Genomic DNA, 27,060 nt, shown 5'->3' on the forward strand with positions numbered 1-27,060 from the left:
ATCAGCCTGAGATTTACCCTTCTTTTGGTTTCTCTGCCCAGTTTTCCTTTTTTCCTTTTGTTTTACTCACAAAACTCATTAAGTCAGCAGTTTTGCCACTGGCATCAAAACTTTGCTCTTTTAGTGTGAGCAAGCAAAAAAGGGAAGGCAAGTTTGTGTGAGGCAGACACTTTGGGCAGGAAATGTGCGCCGACAAATGAAACGGTGAACCCGAATCCTTGTCACTCTTAACCAGAAGTGTCTGTGGCATTCTCATGCAAGCTTCCTGTGTGACATTCAGCAGGATGCTTCACATTGTGGAAACGAACAAACACTGTATTGCTGGGCACTTTGACACAGTTCCGATATGAACAAGGCAGACAGGAATTAGTAACAGTGTTTACAGCAGGGACTACGACTCCCATCATCCATGACCACTAGCCATGCTGGCCGAGCTGATGGGTCCAACATCTGGAGAGCCACTGGCTCCCCAACCCTGGTTCATAGGATTATGAACCCTGAAGGAATCAATAAGCCATACTAGTTCATACTTCTGTGGGCTATACGTTTAATTTTCTTTCGTAGGGTGAAACTAGATGTTACCTTGGCAGATGGAATGGGACTTGATTACACCTGCCACTTCCTGCCTCCAAATGCCCCCCCCAGGCCACCCCCCCAAGCCTCCCCCCCTACTGAGCTCTGGTCTAGTTAATAAGCCCGACTGTGGGGAGGGAAACCTTTAAAACTGGAATTGCTAAGCTTGACGGGACCCATGGGCATATTTGCAAACTGGGGACACTGCTGTGGACACCAAAGGCACACTTCTCCTTGCCACTGGTTAGACTTGAAAAAGTGTGTTTTCACTTTCTTCCAAACAAAATTGGCTGGGTAATCTTCCTCAAGAGAGCAGCTGGGGAGGCAAGAGTTAACCTTCCTTCCCCAGCTACACTCTCCCATGGACAATGGAGGGCTCTTTACCAGTGGCATAGCATGGGCAGGGCCACAGGGGCAGTTACTGGGAGGTGCAAAACTCTTAGGGGCAAAAACTTTTAAAGAAAAAAAGAAGTAGTAGTAATAATAATAAATTAATAACAGTGCGCCCTCCCCCTCACACAGAAAATATCCCCATGTTCGCATGGGTAGACGGAGGAGAGGATTTGGGTGACGGCTGGTTGCTATGGCGCTCTCTGCATGGGCTTTAGAAAGATACCTGCTCCTGACCAATCCCGTCCTGCTCTCCACCATGCTCGACGCTCATGGGGTGCTGTGGCTGCCACTTGGGTAGGTCGCTGAGCTATTGCGCCTTCATTCCAGCCTATCGGGTAAGTGGTGCCAAGGATACTTGCCCTGGGCACTAGAAACCCATGCTACGCCACTGCTCTTTACAAGCCTAATCTACTTTGGAACAGATTGTGTGTGTGTGTGTGTGTGTGTGTAAATTATGTTTACTCACAGATCAGTTATACCATGGTCCAAAGATTCTTCTTCAGTTTGGCTTTCATTGTGAACCGAGTTGTCTTCCTTTATCTGGCCCACTTCCTCATCTGTGATTATATCAAACACTGCATCATCTGTGGGTTTAGAGGCTTCATTTGTAACTGTACCACAACAAAGGACACAAAGCAAGAAAGTGTTATTATGCTGCATATAAAGTAAGGCGATGTAATTTCTCAGTGTTCATTATAGATTTAAGGAACTTGTAGGGTCATCAAACACTATCATCTGTACCAAAGCAGACACAAGGATAGAATATGAACTGAAGTTCACATGAGATTCTTTTCCAAGAAATTTAATCCCATGTATACACAGGAAAGACTCACCCATAACTCTATGGACCAGGGACAATGGTGAGGCTAGCAGGCTTGATGCTGGTTCTTCTTGGCTTGCATTTGATCCAGAATCAATTGAGATGGCACTTGCCTTTTTAAAGCAATCTCGGCAACAGCGTTCCTTCTTGCCAGTATGCGTTGACATGGCATAGTTGTTGCAGCAGTAGTAGCAGAAAATGCACCCACACATTCTAAAAATAATGGAATTTTAAAAGAGAAAAGAAAAGAGTTCTTCATGTCAAAATGAAGGCATTTAAGGGATACAATATCCAACATGGAGAAAGTGACGTTCTTCATAATATTGCCAATCTGGATTCCCTTTGAAGTCAATGGAAGACCATTGGGTTTTATCCAACATTGAGTAAATCTATTGAAATTAACAGACATGACTAATTTAGGCCCATTCATTTTGATGGGTCTGCTCTGAGTGTAACAAAATTGGGTACTGAATTAAATATACACCTGAAAGGCCGACTATATCAACCCATTCCTCAAACCAACAATCCTTTATAAAGTAATTCCATTATATAATATTGGAGAAAGATTAATGGGGAGCAGACCAGTGATAATTTGGAGTGTCATTTTTTCCAGATTGAGATGGGGCACCGAGTCTGGAAAAATCTCCATATCCACACAAACAATACTTTTGTCCCACAGTCTTCTCAAGAAGAAACCACAAGCGCATTATGAATGCCACTTAAGGTAGAATTTGCTGTAATTCCAAGTGACACTATTTACAATGGCACTGTTTAGAAATGTGGCCCAAAAAACTGCAGTATAACATCTTGTTGATTACTTGTCATCTGTCCAACTACAGTTGCTCACAAGTGTTTATCAAGTCACCCCTACAAACTGACCTGCAATGGTGGCGGCGATTCATCCAGCCAAATTCTTTCTTACAGTCTAGGCAACAGCTTACTTCCGCATCACCAAGCCATCTTTGTGCTGCAGTGAGTTTCTGCTGGAATTCCAAAGCATCCGACTTCTGCCAAAGGGCATCCTTGTCTCTTTCAAAAAGAAATGCATAAAGAACAATTTATCATCTGCGAATTTAGGTTTTAAAAATTCAACCACAGCCCTCCACAGGAAAAACGAATCTCCTCTATTAAAGCAAACATCATTTAAATACAATGGATTCTTAAGTGAAAATTCTAGTTGAACACCATACTTTTTAACTTTTTGCAAGCATTCCATATACAGTGGTACCTTGGGTTACAAACGCTTCGGGTTACAAATGCTCCAGGTTACAAACTCTGCTAACCCGGAAGTGGTACCTCGGGTTAAGAACTTTACCTCAGGATGAGAACAGAAATCACACGGTGGCAGCACGAGGCCCCATTAGCCAAAGTGGTACATCAGGTTAAGAACAGTTTCAGGTTAAGAACAGACCTCCGGAACGAATTAAGTTCTTAACCAGAGGTACCACTGTATGACATTGAGCAAGACCATGTGGGTGGGTGTGAAAGGAAGACATCACATAAGTGTGCACATAAACAAAATATACCGTAGCCTCTCAAGACAATTTCCTTCTACTGTTGCTGGCTATGCTTCCATCTTTCACTTTTGTAAGATGTAAAATATAATACGTTATCTATTGCATTTTGTCATGAAGAAAATCTGAAACTCTGCCAGAGAACTGAAAGGGGGAGGGTGGGTAGCACTGGCAGCCACAAATAATCGCCTGGCTAGAAAATCAAGCCAACATTTGTGAACCCCTGTTTGTAATCTTATTTAATAAAAACTCTGGCTAGGATCTGTGAAGCTGAAGGGGGGTTAAGGCTTGTTTTTCTCCAAGAGGCGCCTCCCCTGCCACATGGAAAACAGTATTGGAAACAGAAGAGTGTCAGAAACAGTTTGTGAAATGGTGTTGGGATGAGGTGAGAATCAGTTATCTTAAAGTGTTATTTTATTTTATTTTTTTTATTTTAAACAGATGAACCACAGCACTACAGAGTCAGGGCCATTATGGTTCCTCCAGTGCGATGGTTTTAAAGGTTACCATTTTAGTAGGAACACAGGGCATGTTAGTAACACGTACCGATAACATGTGAAGTAGACTCATAATTATGATCAAGTAAGGATTACAAATGTCAAAAAGGTCGAAATCTCCCATCTTTATACCATTTCAGAACTTTGTTAACAACAACAGCAAAAGTGCAACGCCATGCATGTTTACTCGGAATCTAGTCGCACTAGTTTCAATGGGACTTATTTTCAGGAAAGTGGGAATAAATCAGGGAGGGTAAACCTGTAAAGATGAGCAAAAACTACAGACATGTATGAAACGGAGACTTATTAAACATGCATTGCTCAAATCTATGTAAGCCTTCTGTGCTAGATTTTTTTTTTTAGGGGGATGTATTTCTCTGTAGTTAAAAATGTCAAGTGTGACCCACAAACCACAGGACTTAACAAGTGCTGAAGCATTTGTAAAATATGTGGTGAAGAGGTGTCATTAAGAAGCAAGGTGTGATGCCACTGCCAAGAGAACATTACATTGCATGGAAGCCACCAGAGTGGCACAGGAAACAGAAACAAAGGTGGCTCAGTTTGCAAGCAGCCAGTTCTTCTAAATACATCAGCAAAGTCACTGAGAACATAAATAAGTAAAGTGTCTCAGATGGGTGCACTATTGGCCTCACCACAAGCTCTGGTGCCATATTTGTGCTGGAGCTGTGTTGAGCTAGTGATACAAGCAAATTGGCCAGTGCAAAGATTTAGGAGCAGATGGCCTTAGCTATGCTCCACCATTAGAATCGGAAACCCACAATTCCCACCCCCCATGAAACACTAGGGCAGTGGTGGACCCACCGTCCTCAGAGGTTGGACCCCTTCCAAACCAGCCCCATCTTTCCTGGGTGATGTCAGGGGCTGGAAAGTTCAAGCTGAAGCAGTGCCGGATTTAAAAAGGGGTCACTTTTTGATGCAAAGGACAAATCAGGAGTATACTTCAGCTCCTGATCCTTTCCTTTGAAACTGAATCACCAGATGTCGTGGTAATGCTGGGTGATTGACAGAGGGCAGGCCTCAACCACCTGTCAAAATGGCCTTTGGGTTGTCTGCGGCAGCTTCGGATCCAGCCCTCTGGCTGGATCAGATTTGCGGCTCATGCACTAGGGCTTGGTTCTCCAGCTTGCATTTTCCATGGTCTAGACTGCTATTTTCTATGGTCACTACTAGATTTTTGCAGAGGCTGCGAAGATCCAGAGGTCATGCTGTTCCTGCTAGATTAGTACTTGAGCCAAAGGTGTAACACTAGATATCACTTCACAGTACAATCGTACCTCTACTTCCGGGCAGCTCTGCTTACGTATCCTTTGGGATACGCACACAGCAAACCCGGAAGCATTTTTCCGGGTTTTGTCCCGCGCACATGCGCAGAAGCACTCTACCACGCCATGCACATGTGCAGAACAGGCACCTCCGGTTGCGAAAACCTCGGGATCCGACCGGGGCTCTGGAATGGATCCCGTCCGCAGCCCAAGGTACCATAGGTGAGCTCCCATTTGTGCAATTTTTACTCATATTTTTTCCTTAAATAATAACAACAAAAATTAGCTTCAGAGAAGCCTTAGTCTTAAGAAGATTCCTTACATATTAAGAAAGGTAAAGGTAAAGGTAAAGGACCCCTGGAGGCTTAAGTCCAGTCAAAGGCGACTATGGGGTTGCAGCGCTCATCTCACTTTCAGGCCGAAGGAGCCGGCGTTTGTCCACAGACAGCTTTCCGGGTCATGCGGCCAACATTACTAAACTGCTTCTGGCGCAACGGGACACCGTGACGGAAACCAGAGTGCACGGAAACGCCGTTTCCCTTCCCGCCACACCTATTTATCTACTTGCACTGGCATGCTTTCGAACTGCTAGGTTGGCAGGAGCTGGGACAGAGCTGGGACGGAGCTCACTCCGTCATGTGGATTCGAACCACCAACCTTCCGATTAGCAAGCCCAAGGGGCTCAGTGGTTTAGACCACAGCTCCACCTGTGTCACCTTTTCCTTCCATATTAAGGATTGCACAAATGCAATTAACTTGCACTGTTTTTGTGCAGCCATAGAGAAGCTTGAGCAGCCTTAGGACCATGGGGAGTGGAAAGGGGACATTTAACTATCCTTCCCTGCGACAACCCCTCTCTGAAGCTGCTCTTCACATTTTGAGGGGAGCACCCATTGTTGCTAAGGGAAGCTTGCCCTGAAATGCAAACAGCAGCTTTGGAGAGCAGATCTTCACTGGATTTTGCCAGGAAACTGAAGTAGTAGCTTGCATGAAAGTAGGCAATTTATGTTTGTTTCCTGAGTTAGTTTCACCTTTGATATTAATGGAGAAATGATGAAGAAATGAGTACATGTATTTTTCCCCCTTCCACTGGAGTAAACAGGGGCACTGGAAGTGTGGCAGCTTCTATTGCCTGCAGAGGATCACGGGATTAGAGACACTGGTTGGTCTAATTACAGGTAGGTAGCCGTGTTGGTCTGGATCGAAGTAAAATTAAAAAAATTCCTTCAGTAGCACCTTAAAGACCAACTAAGTTTTTATTTTGGTATGAGCTTTCGTGTGCATGCACACTTCTTCAGATACAGTGAAATGGAAGTTTCCAGGCACTTCACAGGGCATTGATGTGAACGAGGAGCTCCATGCAAATAATCCATTAGCATCTGACAAGAGCGGGGTAAGCCCCTGCTGCACAATATTCTACGCTCACACTGGAACCACATGGAGCTTTGGTTTTTAAAATTCTATATCAAAAAATACCGTACTAAATCAAAAAGAGAGAGAGAGAGAGATTTCAATCAACAGGTGACCACAGGTTGGGACCTGAGCGCCACCTTGTGGTTTAAAGACAAAACTGCTGCTTTCAATTTGCCTTTAAAAAAAAGTCCTTCCCACCATTGGAACTCAGTTTCAATTCTGACAAGCCAAGGAAGGGGAAATCAGACATGGAACAGCAACAGCCAATGGGACACACAAAGATTCTCTCTGCTAACAGGAAAGCAGATGGCCTGAAGGGTTTTTGGATCCCCTAACAGCTGCCTTCGACCACACAGTGGTGCCAACCCCCCAATGAGGGTGCAATCTGCAGTATCTTGAGAATACTTCCTATCAGTACTTCCTAACAGAGCTGCTGCCACCATGTCTCCAGAGCACCTAGGGCTCAAGTAACAACTCTGGCCTTTCTAAAGGTAGAACGGTATCATATCTGTATCTTTAACAGCCTTGGGGCTGCAAGGCATTTCCCAGTAACAGCGTCTCCTGCCCTGCCAGGAACTGTTGTGATCCAGCAAGTGGGTCTTCATAGTGAGTTATGGAGAAGGTCAGAAGTTTGGACCACTGCAGACCCAAGGAGGCAAAGACCATTCCTAAATAACGTCTTACTTCCTTGGAGCTGTTGTTGAAGTATTACACTCGGGTAAGGGTTTGGAAAGGCCAGTATTCCACAAAAGACCATAATCATGATTATCCTAATATCCTAAACACCATTTGCTAGGGAGTAAACCCAACAGATTTTGCTTGTTTAGGCTTACACTGAATATGTTTTTCTTTAATACTGCTGTAAGGTAAAAAAGGTAAAGGACCCCTGGACGGTTAAGTCCAGTCAAAGGTGACTATGGGGTTGCGGCACTCATCTCGCTTTCAGGCCGAGGCAGTTGGCGATTGTCCACAGACAGCTTTCCGGGTCATGTGGCAAGCATGACTAAACTGCTTCTGACACAACGGGACACTATGACGGAAGACAGATATTTTCCCCATCCAGGTTAGAAATATTTAACGATAAAGCTACCAACCTGAGAAGCTCAATTAACCGTTCTTCAAGGAACTGCTTTGTTCTTGTCAGGTCATCGAGTTCAGCCAGTAATTTCCTTTCGTTGCTTTCTTGGTCTGCTCTGGTCTTGCTGAGTTTCTCGCAGTAGTCTTGAATTTGTTCATTTGCTTTGTCGACTTCCATTTGAGCCCTTAAATATATATATAAAATCTTTAACCGTTCCTGACTTCAGTCATTCCTCAATTAGTACTATTAGTACCCCCAAAAAGCTCAACAACTCTTGGCCGTCTCCCCCATTTTCTAAAATTGTAGTCCCCAAAAATAGGGATCGTGTTATACATGGGGGCGTGTTATATACAGAAAAATATGGAAGTATCCTCCCGTACTGAGGATTGTGAGGTTGAGGTTAAGCAACTTGCCTAAGGCCCACTGAGTGAGTTCAGGGCAAAAAGATTTAACTGAGAACTTTCTGATTTGTAGCTTAGCCTCTTATTGGTCACTATGCTACATCAGCTTCTTTGCAAGATTTAAAACTTTTTATATAAAAAAATAATATGATAAACAAAGTTTCCACCTTTTTAGGTCTTCTTTAAGCTGTGTCACCTCCTCATCTTTTTTTTGCCGGGCTGCTTTGTACTCTGTCACCAGATCCATGGTCAGGTCCAGTTCTGTGCACAGATTGCTTTTCACAGCCTAGGAAGATGGTTTTTTAAAAAGGTAAATAACAAAGAGATGTATAGAAGGCTTTTCAGATTCCATTCAAAATCTTTAATAAATTTGCTAACTGAGATCTGCATGGATGTGGTTGCAGGGTATATTCAAAGTGTTAACCTTTTGTTATCACCAAAGTCTTAATAGATTTTCTAAGAAGTAACAATTTTCCTGTATTTCCCCCAAATGGCTAGCAAAAGCTGTATCTGAGTAACCACAGCTCAGTAATCACCAACAGCAGAAGTAGAGATGCTGTGTAATCCAAGGGGTACAAGTAGAAACCAAACTAATGGACACCCTGTGATAGAGGTTCTCTGGCAGTTCATAAAGCAATTTTAAAAATACAATCAACACAATATAAAACAATAAAAACTATAACAATTCTTTTAAAAAAAACTTGTAAAAACATGTTGCTTTTTGCCCTTTTAGCTACAAGCTAGTGTAAAAAAAGTGTATAAAAAGAGTCAAAACAGAAAACACAAACTAAAGCTCAATGGGTTGAGTTTGGAAAGCTAAATTCCAGATGGCGATATTAGTGCTTGAGTCTCTAATTTTCCAGAGGGCAAAAGCAAATCAGCTGGACCCTGGGGTAGTGGCATTACGTGTACAGTGTGAGCTTTACTCGTAAGGAGATGATGTGCCAAGTTCTATGCAGCTTGAAAACAGGGTTCAAGGGCATATTATTTGTTTTAAATAAATATGTATGCAAGCACAGAACATGCTGGCTTGCATCTCTGGGTCTTGGCCATAGTTTCACCCCACCCACTTTTGCTGTATTCAGACTCCTGTCTGTTACGTGTTGGTGCATATTCACCATTGACGCACACTGTCAGCCTCGGAGAGAAGAGCGCTGCTTCAGTGAGTTTCTTATTTCAATCAGATCATGGACCAACCTGCAGTTCTTTGAGTGCTTCCTTTGCAACATGTGCTTGCTGGCTCTGCTCTTTGACTTCCTGCTTTAATTTTTCACATTCTTCATTGAGAGCCTGTCAGGACCCATAAAACACACATCAGCGTTGATTATTATTGTGTTTTTAAAGGAAGTTATCCACTTGTGTCAACAGAGTTACATAGTTCCTTCCTTTCTTAAAGCCACATGCTTTAATAAATCCGAGGTTAGCCATCACCCTTTTTAAGGGTTCAAAATAATGTGTGTGTTTTAGAGGGGGTGTCAAACTGAGTGGGAAGGTCTAAAGGTGGCTTCTAAGGATGCTCCGCTGAGTATGCTTTGATACCCAGGTCGCGATCAGGAACCCTGAGAAAACAAGGTTCTTGATAAAAGGGGAGGAGTTTAGGCAGATTCATCCAAATCATGCTGAGAAGTCCTTTCCAGGCCTTCAAGCTAAATGTGCAAACACCAGGAGTGGAGGTTATGGTTACCAGATTTTTTTTCAAGGAATCAGGGGAAACTTTTTAAAAAAGAGAAATTTCATGCTTTATTATTTTCGGAAAGGGTTGCCCAGAGTTCTCGACCTTTTTAAAGGGGGGAACCCCAAAGTTGTCGGATGCGCACCTCGACACAAGACAGGAGGAGAAGCCCATCTACAAACACACAAACGCCAAGGCACTGGCTGGTCTTGGGAAAACACACACAAGGCACCGGCTTCCCATAACTGGGAGACTGCTGGAGGGCAATTGCAGTCTCTATGGAGATTTAACTGGCGGTGGTGGTGTCTCGTTACCAGAGGTGGACAAACAGCGAGTTCGGGGCGAGAGTTGATTGAGGAAGCGAACCAGAAAGAAGCTCTTTGGCTCGTACCTCGGTTTAAATAGCCTCCCCCCCCCAGCCAGTGGATTGGCTGGCTGCAACTTTGACGTGGCCGGGACCTCTGGTGCTGCTCACTGCCATGGCACCCACCATGCTGCCTCGCCAGAAGTCCCCAGGCATAAATCCGGGGACATTAATTAAAATCCGGGGACATTCCGGGGACAGATTTTGTCCAGGGACAGATTGGTGAATCCGGGGACTGTCCCCGGGAACTGGGGACATCTGGCAACCCTATACTAGGTGAGATAAGCATTCCTCCTCCCCACTTTTCTACATACTTCAGGCCCAGTCGCTGTGCCAACTTGCAACTGGCACAGGGATTGGGCCCAATCTGCCGACCACCCCAAATTTAACTGCTGTGAGTGGCCAGGCTACAGATGCCGCAGTAGCTCTGCCATTCTACAGAGCCTGGGTGGTGGCAGCGACAAATTTGGATTGCAAGTTTTCAGTGCTTTTAATTCTTCATTTGAAGAGGATTCTCGTAAACATGACATTATAATGCAACCACTACACAGGTCTAATCAGAAGTGCTTCTGAAATCAACAGGATGCATTCTCAGGCAAGTGTGTTGTTGTTGTTTAGTCGTTTAGTCGTGTCCGACTCTTCATGACCCCATGGACCAAAGCACGCCAGGCACTCCTGTGTGTACAGGGTCTTGCCAGGCAAGTGTGTACAGGGTCTTATTTTAGCAATGAGGACTTATTTACATTAATTTACCTTAAGTTTTGTTTGGTGGTTTATGATTTCTGTGCTCAGTTGAAATTTGACTGCAGACAACTCCTCTTTGCTGGTCTCTTGCAGCTTCTGGTGATGCTTCTCTGCCATCTCCAGCTGAGTTTGCAGGCTAGGGAGAGCTGCTGTGCAAACCCTAGACTCTTCCAGTTTGCTTTCCAATTCTTGTTTCTCCTGAGTTAGTCTTGAGAGATCAAGCTGCAGCTTCTCACGTTCTCTGGTGGCTTCATCCTTGGCAGTTCTGAGTTCCTCCATGAGCCGGGACAGCTTCTCTTCTGCTTCTGCCTTTTCAGATGTCAGACTGCAGATCTGAATGCCAAGCTCAGCCATGTCCGTGTTAGTCCTGTGGAGGAGGTCTTTGACCTCCACGTTTTCTACATTAACTGCTTCCAAATACTGCTTGGCCTTGGACAACTCCTCCGTGAGGTTCAGCATGTTCTTCTCCAGCTCCACCTTCTCCAGGGCTTCCTGGTCCCTCTTCTTTTGCAGCACTTCCTCTCGTTGGCGACACCGAAGCATTTCCTCCACATGCTTTCTGTTGAGGACTTCACCTTGCTCTTTCAGTTCCTGGGCCAGGGTCTTTTGCTCGCTCAGAACAGCCCTTCCAACATCCAACTCTTCTTGCAGCTTCTGCTGCTCTGCTGCTGCTTGTCGAAGTTTGGCTTGAAGGTCCACCATGTCCTCCTGAAGTCTCAACACCTCTGCCTGGTTGAGACGCAACTGTTCCTCCGAAAGGGCCAGCCTTGAGGCCAGATCTTTGGCTTCTCTCTCCTGACAAGACACCTGTTCCAACTGGGTGTTCTCCACAGAAGCCTTCTCAGAAACAAGGGATTCAATCAGTTTTGTCTGATGGAGGCAAGTTTTTTCTGCGTTTGCCTTTTCGGCCTCCAGGGCTTCCATCTTTTTCCTGCACCTCTCTGACTGTCCTTGTAGCTCCTTGCACTGGCTCTCCAAGTCTTGTAATGCTTCCTCTTTCTCTCTGAGCTGCAACTTCAGAGATCCTTCATATTCCCTTGAGGAGGACAGGCTCTTTTCCACCTGCAGGCCATGCTCTTTGGTGCTCTGGAGCTCTACTTGCAGCGCACTTAAGGACTCTTTGGCAGCTTTTTCACTTTTTTTCAGTTCTTGGTAATCAGCCTGCAAGGCATCCAGCTTTTCTCCCAGAACTTGGTTTTGCCTCGTGGCATTCTGCAGGTTTTCATCCAGTAGCTTGTTCTGTCCCCGGAGTTTCTTCTCCTTTTCATCCACGGACACTACAGAATCTTCAATCTGGCTTTGGAGCTGTTTCTCAGAGGCTCTCAGTCTGGCAACCTCAGCCTCCAGAGAAGATTGAGAAGCATCCAACTCTCTTCGCTTCGCTTCTAGCTTCTGATTGGTTTGCTGCAGCTTTGCATTCTGAGACTTGAGCTTCTCGTTTCCTTCAGAGATCATTCTCAGCGAGGAGCTTTGCTCTGTGGCCTGCTCCTCCAATCTTTCTTTTGTCTTCCTAAGATGCTCTCTTTCAGAAATAAGTTCTCTCTTTTGCTCTTCTAAGCTCTTCACTGTTTGACTTAGTTTTGAAAGCTGGCTTTCCCTAACCTCAAGTTGCTCCATCGTGTTTTTTACTTCTTCTTCCATTGTTGTTTTTGTAAGCGTGACCAAACCCTCAAGTTTTGTCTTCTCTTTCTTTTCCTCTTCAAGGCTTTTTTCCAGGGATTTTATGGAATCCAACGAACCTTTCAACTGGATTTGAAGATCAGCCATCTCATTGCCCTTTGCTGTTAATGCCTTCTGAAGGTCCGCCATTTCAGTTGCCATGGTTTCCAGATCACCACAAAGTTTTTCAGATTCTTCCTTGGAGTTGACAGTGAGGCTCCTCAGTTTCGATTCAAACTCTTTCTGTGCCTCCTCCTTTAACTGGAGTTGCTCTTCCATGATCTTAAGCAGAGAAAGGTGTTTATTATTTAGCTTCTCAGCATTGGCCTTTGCCTCTTCCACTTCATGAAGCTTCTTCAGCAAATCCTCAATCTTCAGTGCAGACTCAAACTGACTGTTGGCTTGTTGTGCCTTTTCATTCGTTAGAGCAGTGGCTTTGGCTATAAGCTCTTCATTCTTCTGCTCTCCCGACTGCAATTTGGCCAGAAGCTCACCGATATGGACATCCTTCGTGGACACCAAAGCCCTTGCAGCTTCCAGCTCTTGGTTCAAGAGAAGAAGCTTTGAGTCAGAATCCTTTTTCCCGGACTCCAGTTCCTCCAGCCTTGCACTGTATTCTTCTTGCTTCTTGACAGCATTCAGTTCTAACGTCTGCAGGCACTTCTGCAGGTCCTGAACGGTGTCCTGAGTGCAGTGGGAGATCTCATGCTGTTTCTCTACCTCCCCCAGCATTTTCGTTAGCCTGGAGTTCTCCTCGCTAATATTCCTGCTCTTTTCTCTTTCTGTTTGCACTTGCTGCTTCTCAAAGCTGATGGCCGCCTGGAGCTCCTGGTTTTCCTTTTCTAGATGCTGGATCCGATCCTGCAGTTCTTTCTGCCGCAGTTCTGCCTGGTCCAGCTCCACGTGTAGCTCATCAAGGCCCTCAAGGGGCTCAGCAGTTAAAAAGCTATTCCCATTGGGGCTGGAGGGGATCTCTTGGGTCTAAGAAAATCAGAAGAAAAATGGTTTTAGTTAGAAGAAGAGATGCCTCTTTGGTATATAGTATATTCAGCATTTGGAATCCACCTCAGATTAGTACAAAGAAGCCCCTGGCTGGGAAATCATCACAATATACAATTAAACCAGACCAGCAGGGCTGTTATTTGCATCAAGTTACAATGGCATGCAGCTAAATGAGGAACACAAAGTGAATACAGATAAGCAGGAGACTCAGGTGACCAATTAGAACAATAACATCAAGTGGATTCTACCGTAATTTCCCCTTCTTATGTTCAGTCTAATGGTAAGGGGTCATTACACAGTAGCACTATTGCTGCTCTTATAAGGAAATGTTGCACATGCAGTCATTTGTCAATGTAATTACCTGTAAATAGCTGCTCACCAAACTACTCATGCTTGAAGTGCGGCTTGGAGGCCTCCACTGGTAAGCTGAGGAGCCAAAGGAAGGCAATGTTCTCCTGCAAATGGAAGAGGGTTTAAATTATACCCCATGTACACAGAGCTATTTATAATGCTTATGAACTATGACCATACACTGCAAATGGCAACCAAGAGGGACATGGTATCTCTTCCACTGGATAAAATAAATTATTGTCAGCATAATTAAGCTTGAACAGATTTGCTATCTATTAATAAAAGGGGGGGAAATGATAGGGAAAATGTGTTGTGACCTTTATTTCCATTAAGAGGGATTTATTCACTGCCCAGCAAGCTCCTCAGAATTAATGCACCTCTTATTCAATTGTCACAAGTCAGATGACATGAGCAGAAGATGCTCTCTCGCTGCAAGAGCTGGATGCAACACACCCAGTTGTATAAATTAAAAAGAGTGTTGTTGCTAATTTAGTCATTAGGTCTAGAAGCAAATCTGTTTTCTGCTGTCCTTCTGGTGGTCTAATCTGACATGACACATTAGAAGGACTTCATAGAACATTGATGAGGCAGCAAGGGGATCAGTATAACCACCACAGTGAAGTTTCATCTGACCCACGATTCAAATACTGAAGTTTTAATATGTTCTAAAGTCCCAGAATGTTTTATTAAGGCATACAAATTATAGAAATGCTTCCACCTTAACAGCTGGTTTAAATTACCTGGCAAATGTGGGCCATGCCGAGTCTAAGTCATAGCCTCTAGACACCAGATCAAACTGAACCTCTGTGAGTTCGTAAAGGTGACCGACAATATCAGAACTCATTTTTGAATTCAGGAAGGGACTTCTTGCATAGTACCAGTCACTAAAGAAACAAGGATTGCATAAGTAAGCAGAAGCTCATATCAATAATCCTCAACAAGCTGCAAGAGAATATAAGGACTACTGCATTGTTGATTATGTATTTCCCCCAAATGCTGCATGGTTCCATTTTCATCACAGCTGTTCTACCACAAATGAAAGAGCTGCTCCACAGGGAATCCTTGCATGAGTACAGAGCATACAATTCTACAAAACGAGTTGAAACTAAGTCCCAGTGAAAAGGATGGAGGAGACTTCAGGTGAAATCCTAACATTCTGTTGGCTCCCACTGACAAGGATCCTACCAGCGAGTCACCCTCCTGCACACCTGGAAGCTGGCAGGAGATCAACCAAGCCAGGACCCATCACAGGGTTAATGGAAGACATTTAGACTGTATGCAGCACAAAGGTAACTACTACACACTTGCTTGCACGTCCCACATATTTCACATACTCTGTTTACTTCATTTCCCGGGGTGACATTTAGGGAACACAGAGACAGTCTTTTTCCCTAGCATCCCACAGCAATATTTGAGAGGTATCAATATCCTTTTCAGTATTGACATCTTTAGTTACTAGGGCAGGCATCCTCAACCTTGGCCCTCCAGATGTTTTGAGATTACAATTCCCATCATCCCAGACCACTGGTCCTGCTAGCTAGGGATCATGGGAGTTGAAGGGCAAAAACATCTGGAGGGCTGAGGCTGAGGCACTAGGGGCTATAAAAATGTACTGTACTAGGGGCTATAAAAATGTAACCACAACAGATGTTTGAAAGGACATTTCACCGTTGCAAAGTAATATTGAATGTGTCCAAGATCAGCTTTTTTAAAACTAGATGCAAATTTTACCCTCCCCCCATTAAGAAATACCTCTCCAATGACACACTCACAGCAAAAACGATGCCTCAGTCTGTGCAATATGAAAACAACTAACAACTCTCAGTCAATTAACTGGCAAGTCAGAGTCATTAATTTAAACTGGGAAGCACATTAAAAAACAAACAAACAAATTGTTATCTGGTTTTAATGGCACTTGCTGCCCACTTGCTGCAATACATCACCAAAAAAGGAACACCCCTTTTAGTTTGAAAGTATTGTTCTGTATACAAATTAATTAAATACATAAATTAATCAGCTGGGTGAAGCTCAGATTTTTTTTAAAGCAGGAGGCTATTCTAAAATGGATAGCGTCATGAGGTTTGTTTACTTTTGCAAGTTGTGATGATGGCCAGCAGCTTAAATAGCTCTAAAGGGGGGGGGAGGGTAGACAAATTCATGAAGGACTAAGCTATCAATGCCCATTTGTCACGACGGCTGTACACTCCCTCGAGCATCAGAGGCAGCCTACCTCTGAACACCAATCGCTGAGGACTACAGGCATGAGGCTCTGCCACTGGGGGACACAGAACCCTGGACTAGATAGGGAGTCAGATCCAGAAGGGTTTGTGTTATGTTAGAGACAATTTCATCTAGTTCACGATGGCTTCATCGTGCACTTGAAGTAGTAGGTGTTGACCTCCAAAGTTTGTAGCATTTTAGAGACTTTATGTCATTTTCTAAAGCAGGCATTCAGAGGAATAAAGTTATTCTCACATCGGTAATCACTGCTACAATAAAACGGATAACCAAATGATTTTCTCAGAAAAGTCCCTGGGCACTGGCCAATTATAACCACACACTTGGTGGTTCCTGTTAATGGTTCACCACTTCCCATTCCCACCGTTGCAATTCCCATTTCCTCTTTTCACCTTCTCGGTTTTCTTAGCAGAATGCAAAGCTACTAATAGAGACAGTTGTTATAAAACCGCTGTACCATTTGGTACATATTCTATAAATGTTGAACAAAACAACTGCAACATTTACCTTGTTACTTTGGTATTCATAAAACACTGCTGCAAAGTGTCTGCAAGCCTTTGGTGCACTAAGGAGTAACGGATAAATGCCCTGCCCTTACCAAGGGATGTTCTCAGCTGGGGGTGGAAAAGACAATCACAGAAAAATCTGATTATTATGACATAATGATCAATAATAATAATGATTATGATGATGATACGCCGGGCTCAGAGCGGCTCAGAGCGGCTAACATCATATAAATAATACAATATGCATAAAACAAGCAATTAATCGATTAAAATGCATCCCAAAATTAATTCAAATAAGTTAAAGTTAAAACTGGACAAATGACAATCCTCAAGTTAAAATTGAAAGCGGTTAATACTCGCCAGGACTAACTGTTTCCACTGATATTATAAGGACCTGTGAGTGGGCTGGGAAATCTCCTTTGTCAAGTCAGACTGAACCCTGACCAAAGGCCTGGCAGAACAGCTCTGTCTTGCAGGCCCTGTGTAAGGATGTCAAATCTCGCAGGTCTCTTGTGAGACAGCGTTCCACCAGGCCGGGGCCACATTCTACCCAGCCAGTGTTTAACATTAAAAACCAGAAGTCAGCAAGGACATCTCTGGTTTTACATTGATAGGGCCGGAGTTGTTAGACAATCACTAACCTTATGTTAGGTCCCTATTTTTTTTTTTTTGCAAGCATCTCAATTCAATAATTATTTTGGGTTTTCTCATCATGCTGAAAAATATGCAGGGGCCCTTTTTACTGTCTTTATGGATCAAAAGGCAGCTTCCAAGTTCTCCAGGGTTAAGCTATGGCAGAACCGGACAACATTCCTGCTGATGATAAAAGACTTCTATCTCATGAAGGTTTGCATAGTAAGTCTTTTACAGATTAGATGTGGCAATCACGGACAGCTCACCCAGGATATCCTCATGTCAAAGGGAGTTAAGAAAAGCTCCTTAATCTGTTCTTAAATGAACTTGAAAATGTCTCAAATGACCAAAACTAAGCAATAGAAAAGCTTGTATTCTACTTTATACCAATGATGCTGTTATTCTTTCCACTCCAGATCTGGGATAAGGCAGCTGTTGTCTTAATTTTTCATCTTATTGCAAGCTCAATTGTCCAGACAATAAAAGATTTTCATATTTTAAAAGAGGTTTTCGCAGTGTAGTTGGGTGCTAAATCACTAAATTATAGATTAAAATTTCCACTATTTGGGGGTGGTATTCTTGGGCTACACGCCCTTGCTTCTTAGGAAGCTTCAGTCAGTCATTCTACTACTGTATGTAGTTTCTTTTACACCAAAAGGGGTCAGTATATTCCTGAAGCTATTCATTGTCAGTGCTCATATAGCAGCTGCGAAAAAGAGCTGAGAAGGGAGTGTCATCAAATTTAAAATGCAATCAAGCTATTTTTTCATGTGTTTCTTTACATCTACCAAGTTATATTATTGGAAGCAGGGCAGTGCCCTCATGAGAGCTTGGTTAGCAGTCTTAAAGCTTTGGCTTAAGATCTTTAAGATGGTAGCAAGGCCTGCCTAAGTATTTACCTGAGAACAGCCATTGTAGACAAAGCCTGTTGCCTCAAAAGCTTGTTGCACTGAACTGCGGCACACTATTCCCTTCTTCAAATGTGATTTTATTCTGCATTAGCCTCAGTAAATAAAAGCCTCTGGGGTGTTTCCTTACAACACCTTTTGGCTCACTCATGTGCAACCTGCTTCCCTTGCTCCTTGGGTATTTCTTATGCCAGTAGCGGAGCATAATATAATGGCCGGGGGTGCGCAGCCTCTCTCCGCTACCAGGTTGGGCTTGACCTAGGAGTGGAGCTGCAGCTGGCAGCACTGGGCTGCCATGCAAGAAAGCTGTCTCTGCAGCTCCCTCGTGCACCTGAGCCAGGCTCTGATGATGGAGGCTGTTGTGGAAGCGCCTGATCGCAGACTCTCAAAAAAATAAAATAAATGTGCCATGCCCCCCCAGCCCCCCCATGCTACGCCACTGTCTTATGATGCTCCTTTTCAATTAGCTGCTTACTTTAAGGATCTGTATGTCGCCACTGGCCTTTTACTCTGGCCAGATTTAAAGTGTTGCCATCTCAAATGCTTTGCAGTAGATTTGCTGGTGTTCCCCTGTCCTAAGAGAGATGGAACCTGTGTAATGTTTATTTATGTTCTATAATTTCTATGCTAGAGCTTGTCAGCAAATGCCTGACTCGGCTTGCCAAACGACGAGGAAGGTCAGCTTAATTTAATGTTGAATATCTGCTGGGAGAGAAAATCTCATGGGCGTCATTGATAGGGACCAAATTTATATTGGTGGCAATAAGAATAAGGGGGCAATTGAGCACCTGAGACTGAAATAATGATTTCCAGGGTCTTACCTGAGGTTATTTGTTATTTTGCACATAACTGAGCTGTTACACTCCTCCTGTGGTATTTTGTAAAGCACCAAGCACACAGATAGAACTATACAAACATTAAGTACCTCCCCCCTCCCATGTTGACTGTCAGTTGCACCCCTCAATTTTTGCAGACCTTGAAGCTTCCTTAGAACCAGTTGCCCTTTATTCTTTGGAGACGTTTACTTTTGAACCAGGGACTACAGTGAACACTCAAAAGTTGTCAGCCCGTATGATTTTATTAACAGCTATGAAAGATGTATTGGGAAGATTCGAAACCAGGAAGATAAAGTATTTTCGAAAGACTGAAGTAAATTTGTAATTTATTTAAAAGACCACTTTTGAACAGTTAAAATCTTTGGCAGGGATGTAAAGGCATTTGTAATGTGGAATTTAATTTTGTGGTAATTATGGTTATATAATAGACAGATAAGGGTAAAAGATGCAGTAAATTTACAGTAATCTTAAAGATGGAACCCATGGATGGAGGGAGGGAAGGAGGTCTAAGGGTTCGAAAGAACTCTGTATCTTAATGTTGGAAATCGTTTTGTTTTATATGTATAAAATCTTTTCAAAACTTCAATAAAGAAAATAATATATATGAGAGATGAAATAGCCCTAGAGCACCATACCACAAGTACTGAAATATCCTGTGCAAAAGGACGGATCTTCAGGAATTGGTGGAAAGCTTCATATTAGGGAGCCTAGATAACAGTACCACTGGCATATACAGCTTCTGCTCCAGCAGCACCTATCCAAGTTAGACTGGCCTGTCAGAACATTATGCTGCACAGCCCTATGACAGATCCATGCACTTCACTTACTTCTGAAATAGATTTCACAAAGCGTATTCCATCATTGGCTCCTTTAACCTTTGCCAGACAGTCGCAGAAATAATCCCAGTAGTCTTTCCGATTTCCCAGTAAGCTGGACTTTTCTTTCTGGTCAAACTTTGGAAGAGAAAAGGGGAAAGTGTAACTTCAAATGGATGATTTGTAAAAACATTGCTTGCTCTCTTTGTAAGCATTCAGAGAAAAGAGCAGTGCGTTCCCCACCAATAACCGCCGGGATTTCTGAACAGACCTAAAAGCCACTGGATCAATTAACATAGGCTAACACTGCCAATATGAAACGTATGTTTATAAATACAGTACTATGGAAACAAACAGCTCAACAAAGCTGTTAGACCTAAAAATGGTTATCCAAGATTCAGCAACTAGTTAAATCAGCATACTGACCAAACTACAGTACATATCATTCTCCTGACCTGAACATCATGGGCAAGCATCATGAACTGGTTTTAGTTGAACAAGCATAAGATGTTCATTTGTGTAACAGAATTCAATGAAAGACAACACAAATCGAGTTTGCACCAGTTTGCACAGCCCCATTCTGGAGGATTGTGGGTTTTGTTGGTCATTGCAGAATGCAAGAGAACCCAGGGAATTATTTTTACATACTTATTCCTGTAGATTATTCTGTTATTATGAACGAGATTTAGAACACACAGCAACATGTACTGTTACAGTTCTAAGGCAAAAAGGTGCACTTTCAAGGACAAGTTACACAATATTCCAATAATACCGTAATAATAATAATAATAATAATAATGCTCTTTGACCTTTTAACACATTTTAACATGTAGATTTTCCTTGGCCTGTTTAACATCTCTTTATATATATTCTAGTTATCCGCCTCTTCATTTAGCTACTTTAAGGAAAAGCTCTCAGGAAATAGTCCGCTTGTAAATGCTAACACGACTTACTTGTAAAAGGTATTCTAGCTTGTAGGAAAATTTGTGCAAACTGATACAATCATCTGTAATTGGTTCTCCTACTTCTGTAAATTCTTTGTTCAGTTCTGCAACAGCATCTTTGAAGAAAAACACAAAGCACCTTTTGTGAATTTAAACAGGAACAATGTGAATAACTGAAACGATAATCTCTTTTATGTCCATCAATATATTTTATGTTTCATACAGCGTCTTACACAGGGTCAAGAGTTCAAGCGACATGAAATTCCAAATGGAGAACAAAATACATTGGTCAGGGCAATACTGGTGTGAACTTGTCAAGAGTTGAAAGAGTTGCCTAATAGAGGTTTGGAGAAAGAAGTATTTAACCACAGCTCCTGGTTCAGATGACAAACAAAGCTGCAGCTAACCAAAAGCAGAAATTAACATTTCCAAACTCCTTCTAGCTATGGGACAGGAGAAGTGAGTGAGGACACGAACCCAAGTTTCATTCTGGTTCATTCCCCTTGTGATAACTTACAACGTCCAAACACAGCCACTGAGTTCACCTAGATCACATCGTACCTACATTTTAAGAAGTAACTTTCCCAATGCTCTGGTTTAAGGCTATAACGCTGAACAGGGAGCATGAGAAGCTCCCATTGATAAAAATCCATTCAAAAGGTCTGAAATGGGTCACCTGAGACATCATTGGCAGGGTTATTTATTTCAGAGGTGCATATCCTGTATTTTGCAAATGCCTCAAGGCAGTTAACAAAAATGGCAACATTTTGGATACCACACACAGGCTGCTGAAACCTGAGAGCAGTAGCTCCCTGTGTAAATTGTCTCCACACTTAAACAAAAACTAGGGTGGAAGAAATGGAGCATTTGTGGTGGCCTGGAGAAAATAGCCAATTTGAATGGCAAGCAATTTCACATGATTCTATGTTTTATTCTGCTTTTATCATTTACCCCGCTTCAATTGCTTTATGCTGTGTAGCTGTCTATAAATCAATTAATTCAACAACAACAACTCTTGCCCTCTGTTTCCTGTAGCCTCTGTCCCAACACAACAACATTCCTGTCTCTCCCTTTCCCACAGAAGCACAAATTCGCATCCCGATACAACGAATGAGTCAATCACACCCAGGCAGCATTTTACCCTGCAAATCCCGAATAATCCTCTGCAGCTGACTTTCTTCACCACTTCTGGCCATTGCTGAAAGTGAAGGTGCACCACTCGACTCCTCAGCCAACTATGCAAAGAGGGCAAAATTTGTATTGTTCGTGGGCATTTGGTTAGCAGTGATTAGTTGTCTTCGCAGCATCTGCAAGGGAAGGGAAGAAAAAGAGTTCGTATTTACAAATTCTGCTACAGGCAGCTACTATGGTATTTCGGATTTTTAAATCATGATTAATGCACTATACTTTTTAACATTTTTGTTGGTCTAATAAAGGTAGTGCCCTCATATGGATTTTGAAATAATCAACAGTAGCTTTATTTTTTTATTATCAGTGGAACAATTTTATTCCTTCTCTGTCTATTGATTTCAGTGGAAATCTAAATTGAGCCATTGCATAGAAGTGAACATCAAAACAACTCACAGCTCGTTCACTTTTAGATTCCATGGCAGTTTTCAGTGTCCCACCCCATACTCCCTGGAATGTGCCTTCAATGTGCTCAAAGCTGTTGCATACTCCCGAGTGAGGGAAGGCCAATCTATTTATTTATTTTGCAGCAGCCTGCATAAACGTAGTTGCATGCAAGTGGAATGTGCATAAGTGGAAAGGTACATGTATTCTTTGATGCATGAAGACTGCCTGACACTTCCCCTATGAAGTTTCTTGGGGAGTTCTCTACTTTAGTCCTCTACTTGTAAAATGGGGGGGCGGGGCGGTAATCTACATCCAGCAGAGTTGTCATAAACCTGAATGCAATTAAAGACGATAACTACAGTGGAAGAATGGCAAATGAAGATGCTGGATTATATGGAACTTGCTGACCTGACCGGAAGACTACGCGACCGAGGAGAAGAGAAGGTGGAAGAGGAATGGAAGAAATTTAGAATTTATTATAAAAAATATTGTAGAATTGATGTATGAGGAGAATTATAAGCAATTGTGAAGTTGCAGGTTAAGAAATTAAGTGAGATATAATTGAAAATAGGTTAGAATATTATAATGAGTTGCAAAATTGAGAAAAGGATATTGTAATTAGATTTGGATAATAAGAATAGAATGTGCCAAGAATGATATGCAACGAACCGTTAGAAGGGGGACCCGGGGAAGTCCCCTACTAAAATGAGAAAAAATGGAATGTATATGTTGTTGTTGTTGTTGTCGTTTTATTTTTTATTTTTGAATACAGATGTTATAACAATGTACAATTATATGGATGTTATTCTTTTCTTTTTATAAAATTTAATAAAAATTATATATATTAAAAAAATGAATGCAATTAAAGACAATCAAGCAAAATGTACTTTTTTAAAAAATCTAAATCATAAGCAGGTGGTATAAGTAGCAGATGAAAACACAGCCTAGTTCATGAACAAAATAAATCTCAAAACCCCTTTCTTGAAGGCACATGATTCACAGTTTGCTTGTATACAGGGGGGGGGCAACACTGCCCTCAGAGAGTTTCACATCACACTGTTTTAACCACTATATAGTAACTAGTTGACACGTGCTGGAAATGTATTTTTAAGATCTGCTTCTGCTACTTTATCTTCCTGTGATCACTTTCCTCAGGAAAAAGAGCTATGTTGAATTCTCAACCACTAAGTGTTTCTTTGGCTTCCTCCAAAATTGTCAACAAAATGTGTTTTTATGGTATCTCTAGATGGGGATCTCATTTTTACAAAAGGTTGTACTTTTTTTTTTAGTTTAAGGAGAGAATAAACTCCTGACGGTTAAACCTTTGACACATTAGCAACATTTTTATTCTATCCCCTCTGCTGAGAGATTGCCTTGAACCTAAAAAATGCATCCAACTGGGGCATCTCCTTCCATACCATCATTAGCCCTGCTCACTTTTGATGCCTGGGAAATGGGATGTTTCATCTGTGACAATGGAAAGCCTGAAACCGAGAGGAGAGACAAGATCTTGAACCCAGAAGCAAGCAGCATCAAGACCTTATATGCACTGCTCAGATAGATAGGAATAAGGTCGCTTTTGCATCTTCAGTATGTAGCAAAATTCAGCTACATATACAAGGCAGTTAGCTGGGGATTTCTGAATTTGAAAAAAAGAAAGAATGCAAACTTCATGGCAAACAGGTGATACAATTCCAGAAGGGTTATAATTATTATACCCATATTTCGGACGTGAATCATAAGAATGGTATACATGGAGTTATACAATAATTGCACTGTTTTGGCAGAGGCTAGCAACACCCTGTCATCTGCCAGAAACTAGGCTGGCAGGATTAGTAGGCCACTGAATGTTTACATGTCAACATTTTTTTAAATCTAACAAGGTGGAACACATTTTTAGATTCACCAGCACTTCCCCCAAGTCCTTTCTAACAAATTAATTGCAAAAATCAAAGCTAACTTCCTTTCAAATGAAGAGATTTAAGCAGAAATAAAAAAAAGTTGCTACTTTTTTTGGCACTTCTCCAAAGAGTAAATAATACAGTGACTGGGAGTTAAAGGTATACAGCTGCTAAGAAATAGAATGACAGCGAGACAGAGGCAGTGTGACATTATGGTTAGAGCATTGGACTTGGACCACAACCAAATCCCCACTCAGCTACGAAGCTAACCAGGTTGGGTTTATAGCCCCTGTCTCTCAGCCTAACCCTCCTCACAGGGTTGTTGTTAAGAATAAAGGGAGGATCATATGCCCAAACTCCACGAACAAAAGGCAGAAGATAAAGTGTAACAATAATCAAATGCATGGGGGAAGAAAGCAGAACTTTTCTTTCTGAAGTGGCTGTCTTCACAAAATTAATGTGCGACACAACAGCTGGGAAGGAAATGAGATCGGGATTGCTGAGACAGTGAGCGATGGGAGGCTTACAGAGGCAGAAATCTTGTGGGAGCAGTTGCCATTTTGCCATTTGGACCCCGTGAAGCTTAGAATCATGGAATTGCAGAGTTGTAAGGGGATCCTGAGGATCTAGTCCACACCCAGCAATGCAGGAATCTCAACAAAGCTTCTCGACTTACTTCCGAGTTAAGCACGTGCACAGGATCAACATGAAACCCAGCTAGATGGGCGGGGTATAAATAATAAAATTATTACTATTATTATTATTCTGAAACCCATTTTGCTTGCTGTTGTCGTTCCTCTACTGTTGATATATTACCATCCAGCCTGCCCTGAGGGGCAGTTCGGGAGAACTAGACAGCCTTACTCACTAATTATTATTATTTTGGACATTTTGGTTATCGCCCCAATTGTGGTTTGGGCCTGTTAGCCCACAACAGAAAGGGATGAGCAGCTGATTCTGAGTATTTTATACGCCTGGGGAGCAGGGTGGGCTGGCTGCCAGAGAACGTCTCTCGTTTGCCCTGCCCCCCCCCAAAAAAAACCACCCCAAAAAGGTACCTCACCCTGCCCCACACTCTTTGTTTACTGTTTCCTATGACAGATCTGAACGAGACACGAAAAACACTTATTTTTATTTTCCCACTCCCCACAGCTGCGCCTGTTACACAACCTGCTGGATGCACTCCCACGGGAGTTATAAATAAAAGGCATCGCATCCCCGACCCACTTTGGAAGAGTTAAAGCAGAATCGAAGTGATTTCATAGTTAATAAGATTGTGATGATGATGATGATGATTCCCCCGGGAGCTCGAAGTGAAAGAAAAGGCAGTAAGGCAGATCAGCTGCTTTTAAGATTTAAAAAAATAAAAAGAGATGGCGTGAAATTATTGGATTTTCCCACCCCCTTTTCCCTTCAGTTTATCAAAGTGACATCCTTTTCTCGCTAGGGGAGAAGAAACACAACCCTTTTCCAGGAGGCGGCGGGGCTGGGGGGAAAGCAGCAGCAGCAGCAGCAACAAGTGGAAAAAAAAAAGTTTTTTGTTTTAAAGTTACCCTCACCACCCCAACACACAAAATATTACGCACTCTTGCGCTGCCTAGTGGGCCTGAGAGCCACTTTCCTGACAAGACGACGGAGATACAAGGGCAGCCAAGGCTGCCTGCTGAGCATAGCGAGGAAAGGGGAGAGACGCACCGCGACCCTGTGGAAAGAACAAAGTACGTTACCTCGAACGTAAGGCAGCCATGACACAGGGAGACGCTCCTTGGAGTTTTCCTACAACTCCCATGATTCCACGGAGGCCTGCAAACTCCCATGATGCCTCTCAACTGTCCTCCTCCTCCTCCTCCTCCTCTTGTTGTTGTTTTTAATTTAACCCTTTAACCGCATTCGCTGAGGCTTAATATCCCGCCGCCCTTCCCTCGCAGATGAGAGTTTTCCAGACTGTATAGAAAGCAACGGAAGGATTTGTTTGTTGTAGTAGAAGTACAAGCTTGCCAGTGCAACCTTAAAACGTTTCTATTCAGTAGCAAGTCCCCTTTTGAGTACAGCAGGGCTTTGCTCCCGTTACGATGGGGGGGAGGGCTGCTTTTGGACTACAACTCCCATCATCCCTAGCTAGTAGGAGCGGTGGTCAGGGTTGATGGGAACTGTAGTCCAAAAAAAAAACCAAAACAGCTGGAGACCCAAGTTTGGTAAACCCTGGCCTATGGGCTTGTAGTCTGAGCTTGGGGCTTTGGGGGACTGAGGGGTTGTGCCAAAGGCTCCGCTGAAAATGTTTTTGTTTATATTTATTTTGTAAAATTTATATGCCGCTTGATTGTTGTTGGGTTTTTTTCAAAGAAACGCACACACCTCAAAGGGGTTTACAATATGAAATGATAAAATGGAGAAAATCCAGTGTCTTACTTTAAAACACACACAAGTTAAAATACTAAAACAGATTAAAATTACCTAGACTTTTGCAAGCATCTGGGTAGGCTTGGACAGCTGTGGGTCCAAAATGACTCGCAGGCTGCGCACCTGGTCCTTTAGGGGCACAGTTACCCCATTAACTAACTAATTAATTAATGTTAATTAACATTAACTAACATTAGTCCCATTAAGGACTAGGGCTGCATTGGGCAGCCACTCCAGGAAATGGAGAGCCGGGGGCGGGAAAAGGAGAAAGTAAATGAATAAAAGGAGTGGGGGATGGATCATGGAAGGTCTTCAGTCTCTGAGGCAGAATGACCACAGGAGATGTTGAAAGAAAAAATGATAAAAGGTTAATATTTTTAATAGTAATAATAAACTGGAGATAAACAGGACTGGGATAAGAGCCGGAAAGTAGCCCATGAATGCGAAAGGAACAGAGATTGGGGGGGACGACGACTTTTGTTTCATTTATATTCCACCTTTCCTCCCCACCCCCTCGGTTTTATTCTCACAACAACCCTG

The 27,060-nt window shown here is 42.8% G+C and overlaps 1 protein-coding gene across 3 annotated transcripts in view; it reads right to left on the reverse strand.

Moving 5' to 3' along the window:
• Positions 1-25,939, reverse strand: part of FYCO1 (FYVE and coiled-coil domain autophagy adaptor 1) — a 44,963-nt gene extending 19,024 nt beyond the window's left edge. The window contains exons 1-14 of one of the 3 annotated variants that reach the window (XM_035129115.2): positions 25,848-25,939; positions 21,786-21,951; positions 20,654-20,760; positions 19,713-19,838; positions 16,510-16,616; positions 14,505-14,648; positions 13,775-13,868; positions 10,762-13,392; positions 9,170-9,262; positions 8,140-8,258; positions 7,588-7,755; positions 2,666-2,815; positions 1,800-1,999; positions 1,433-1,550 (exon numbers count right to left, since the gene is read on the reverse strand). In XM_035129115.2, coding sequence (XP_034985006.2) covers positions 1,433-1,550; positions 1,800-1,999; positions 2,666-2,815; positions 7,588-7,755; positions 8,140-8,258; positions 9,170-9,262; positions 10,762-13,392; positions 13,775-13,868; positions 14,505-14,648; positions 16,510-16,616; positions 19,713-19,838; positions 20,654-20,760; positions 21,786-21,840 — 4,112 coding nt within the window. In that variant the 5' untranslated portion in view covers positions 21,841-21,951; positions 25,848-25,939. The other 2 variants (XM_035129111.2, XM_035129113.2) reach the window with 2 other exon arrangements.
• Between the last annotated feature and the right edge of the window lie 1,121 nt (positions 25,940-27,060).

Source organism: Zootoca vivipara, chromosome 12, assembly GCF_963506605.1.
Source record: "Zootoca vivipara chromosome 12, rZooViv1.1, whole genome shotgun sequence".
Taxonomy (NCBI): Eukaryota; Metazoa; Chordata; class Lepidosauria; order Squamata; family Lacertidae; genus Zootoca; species Zootoca vivipara.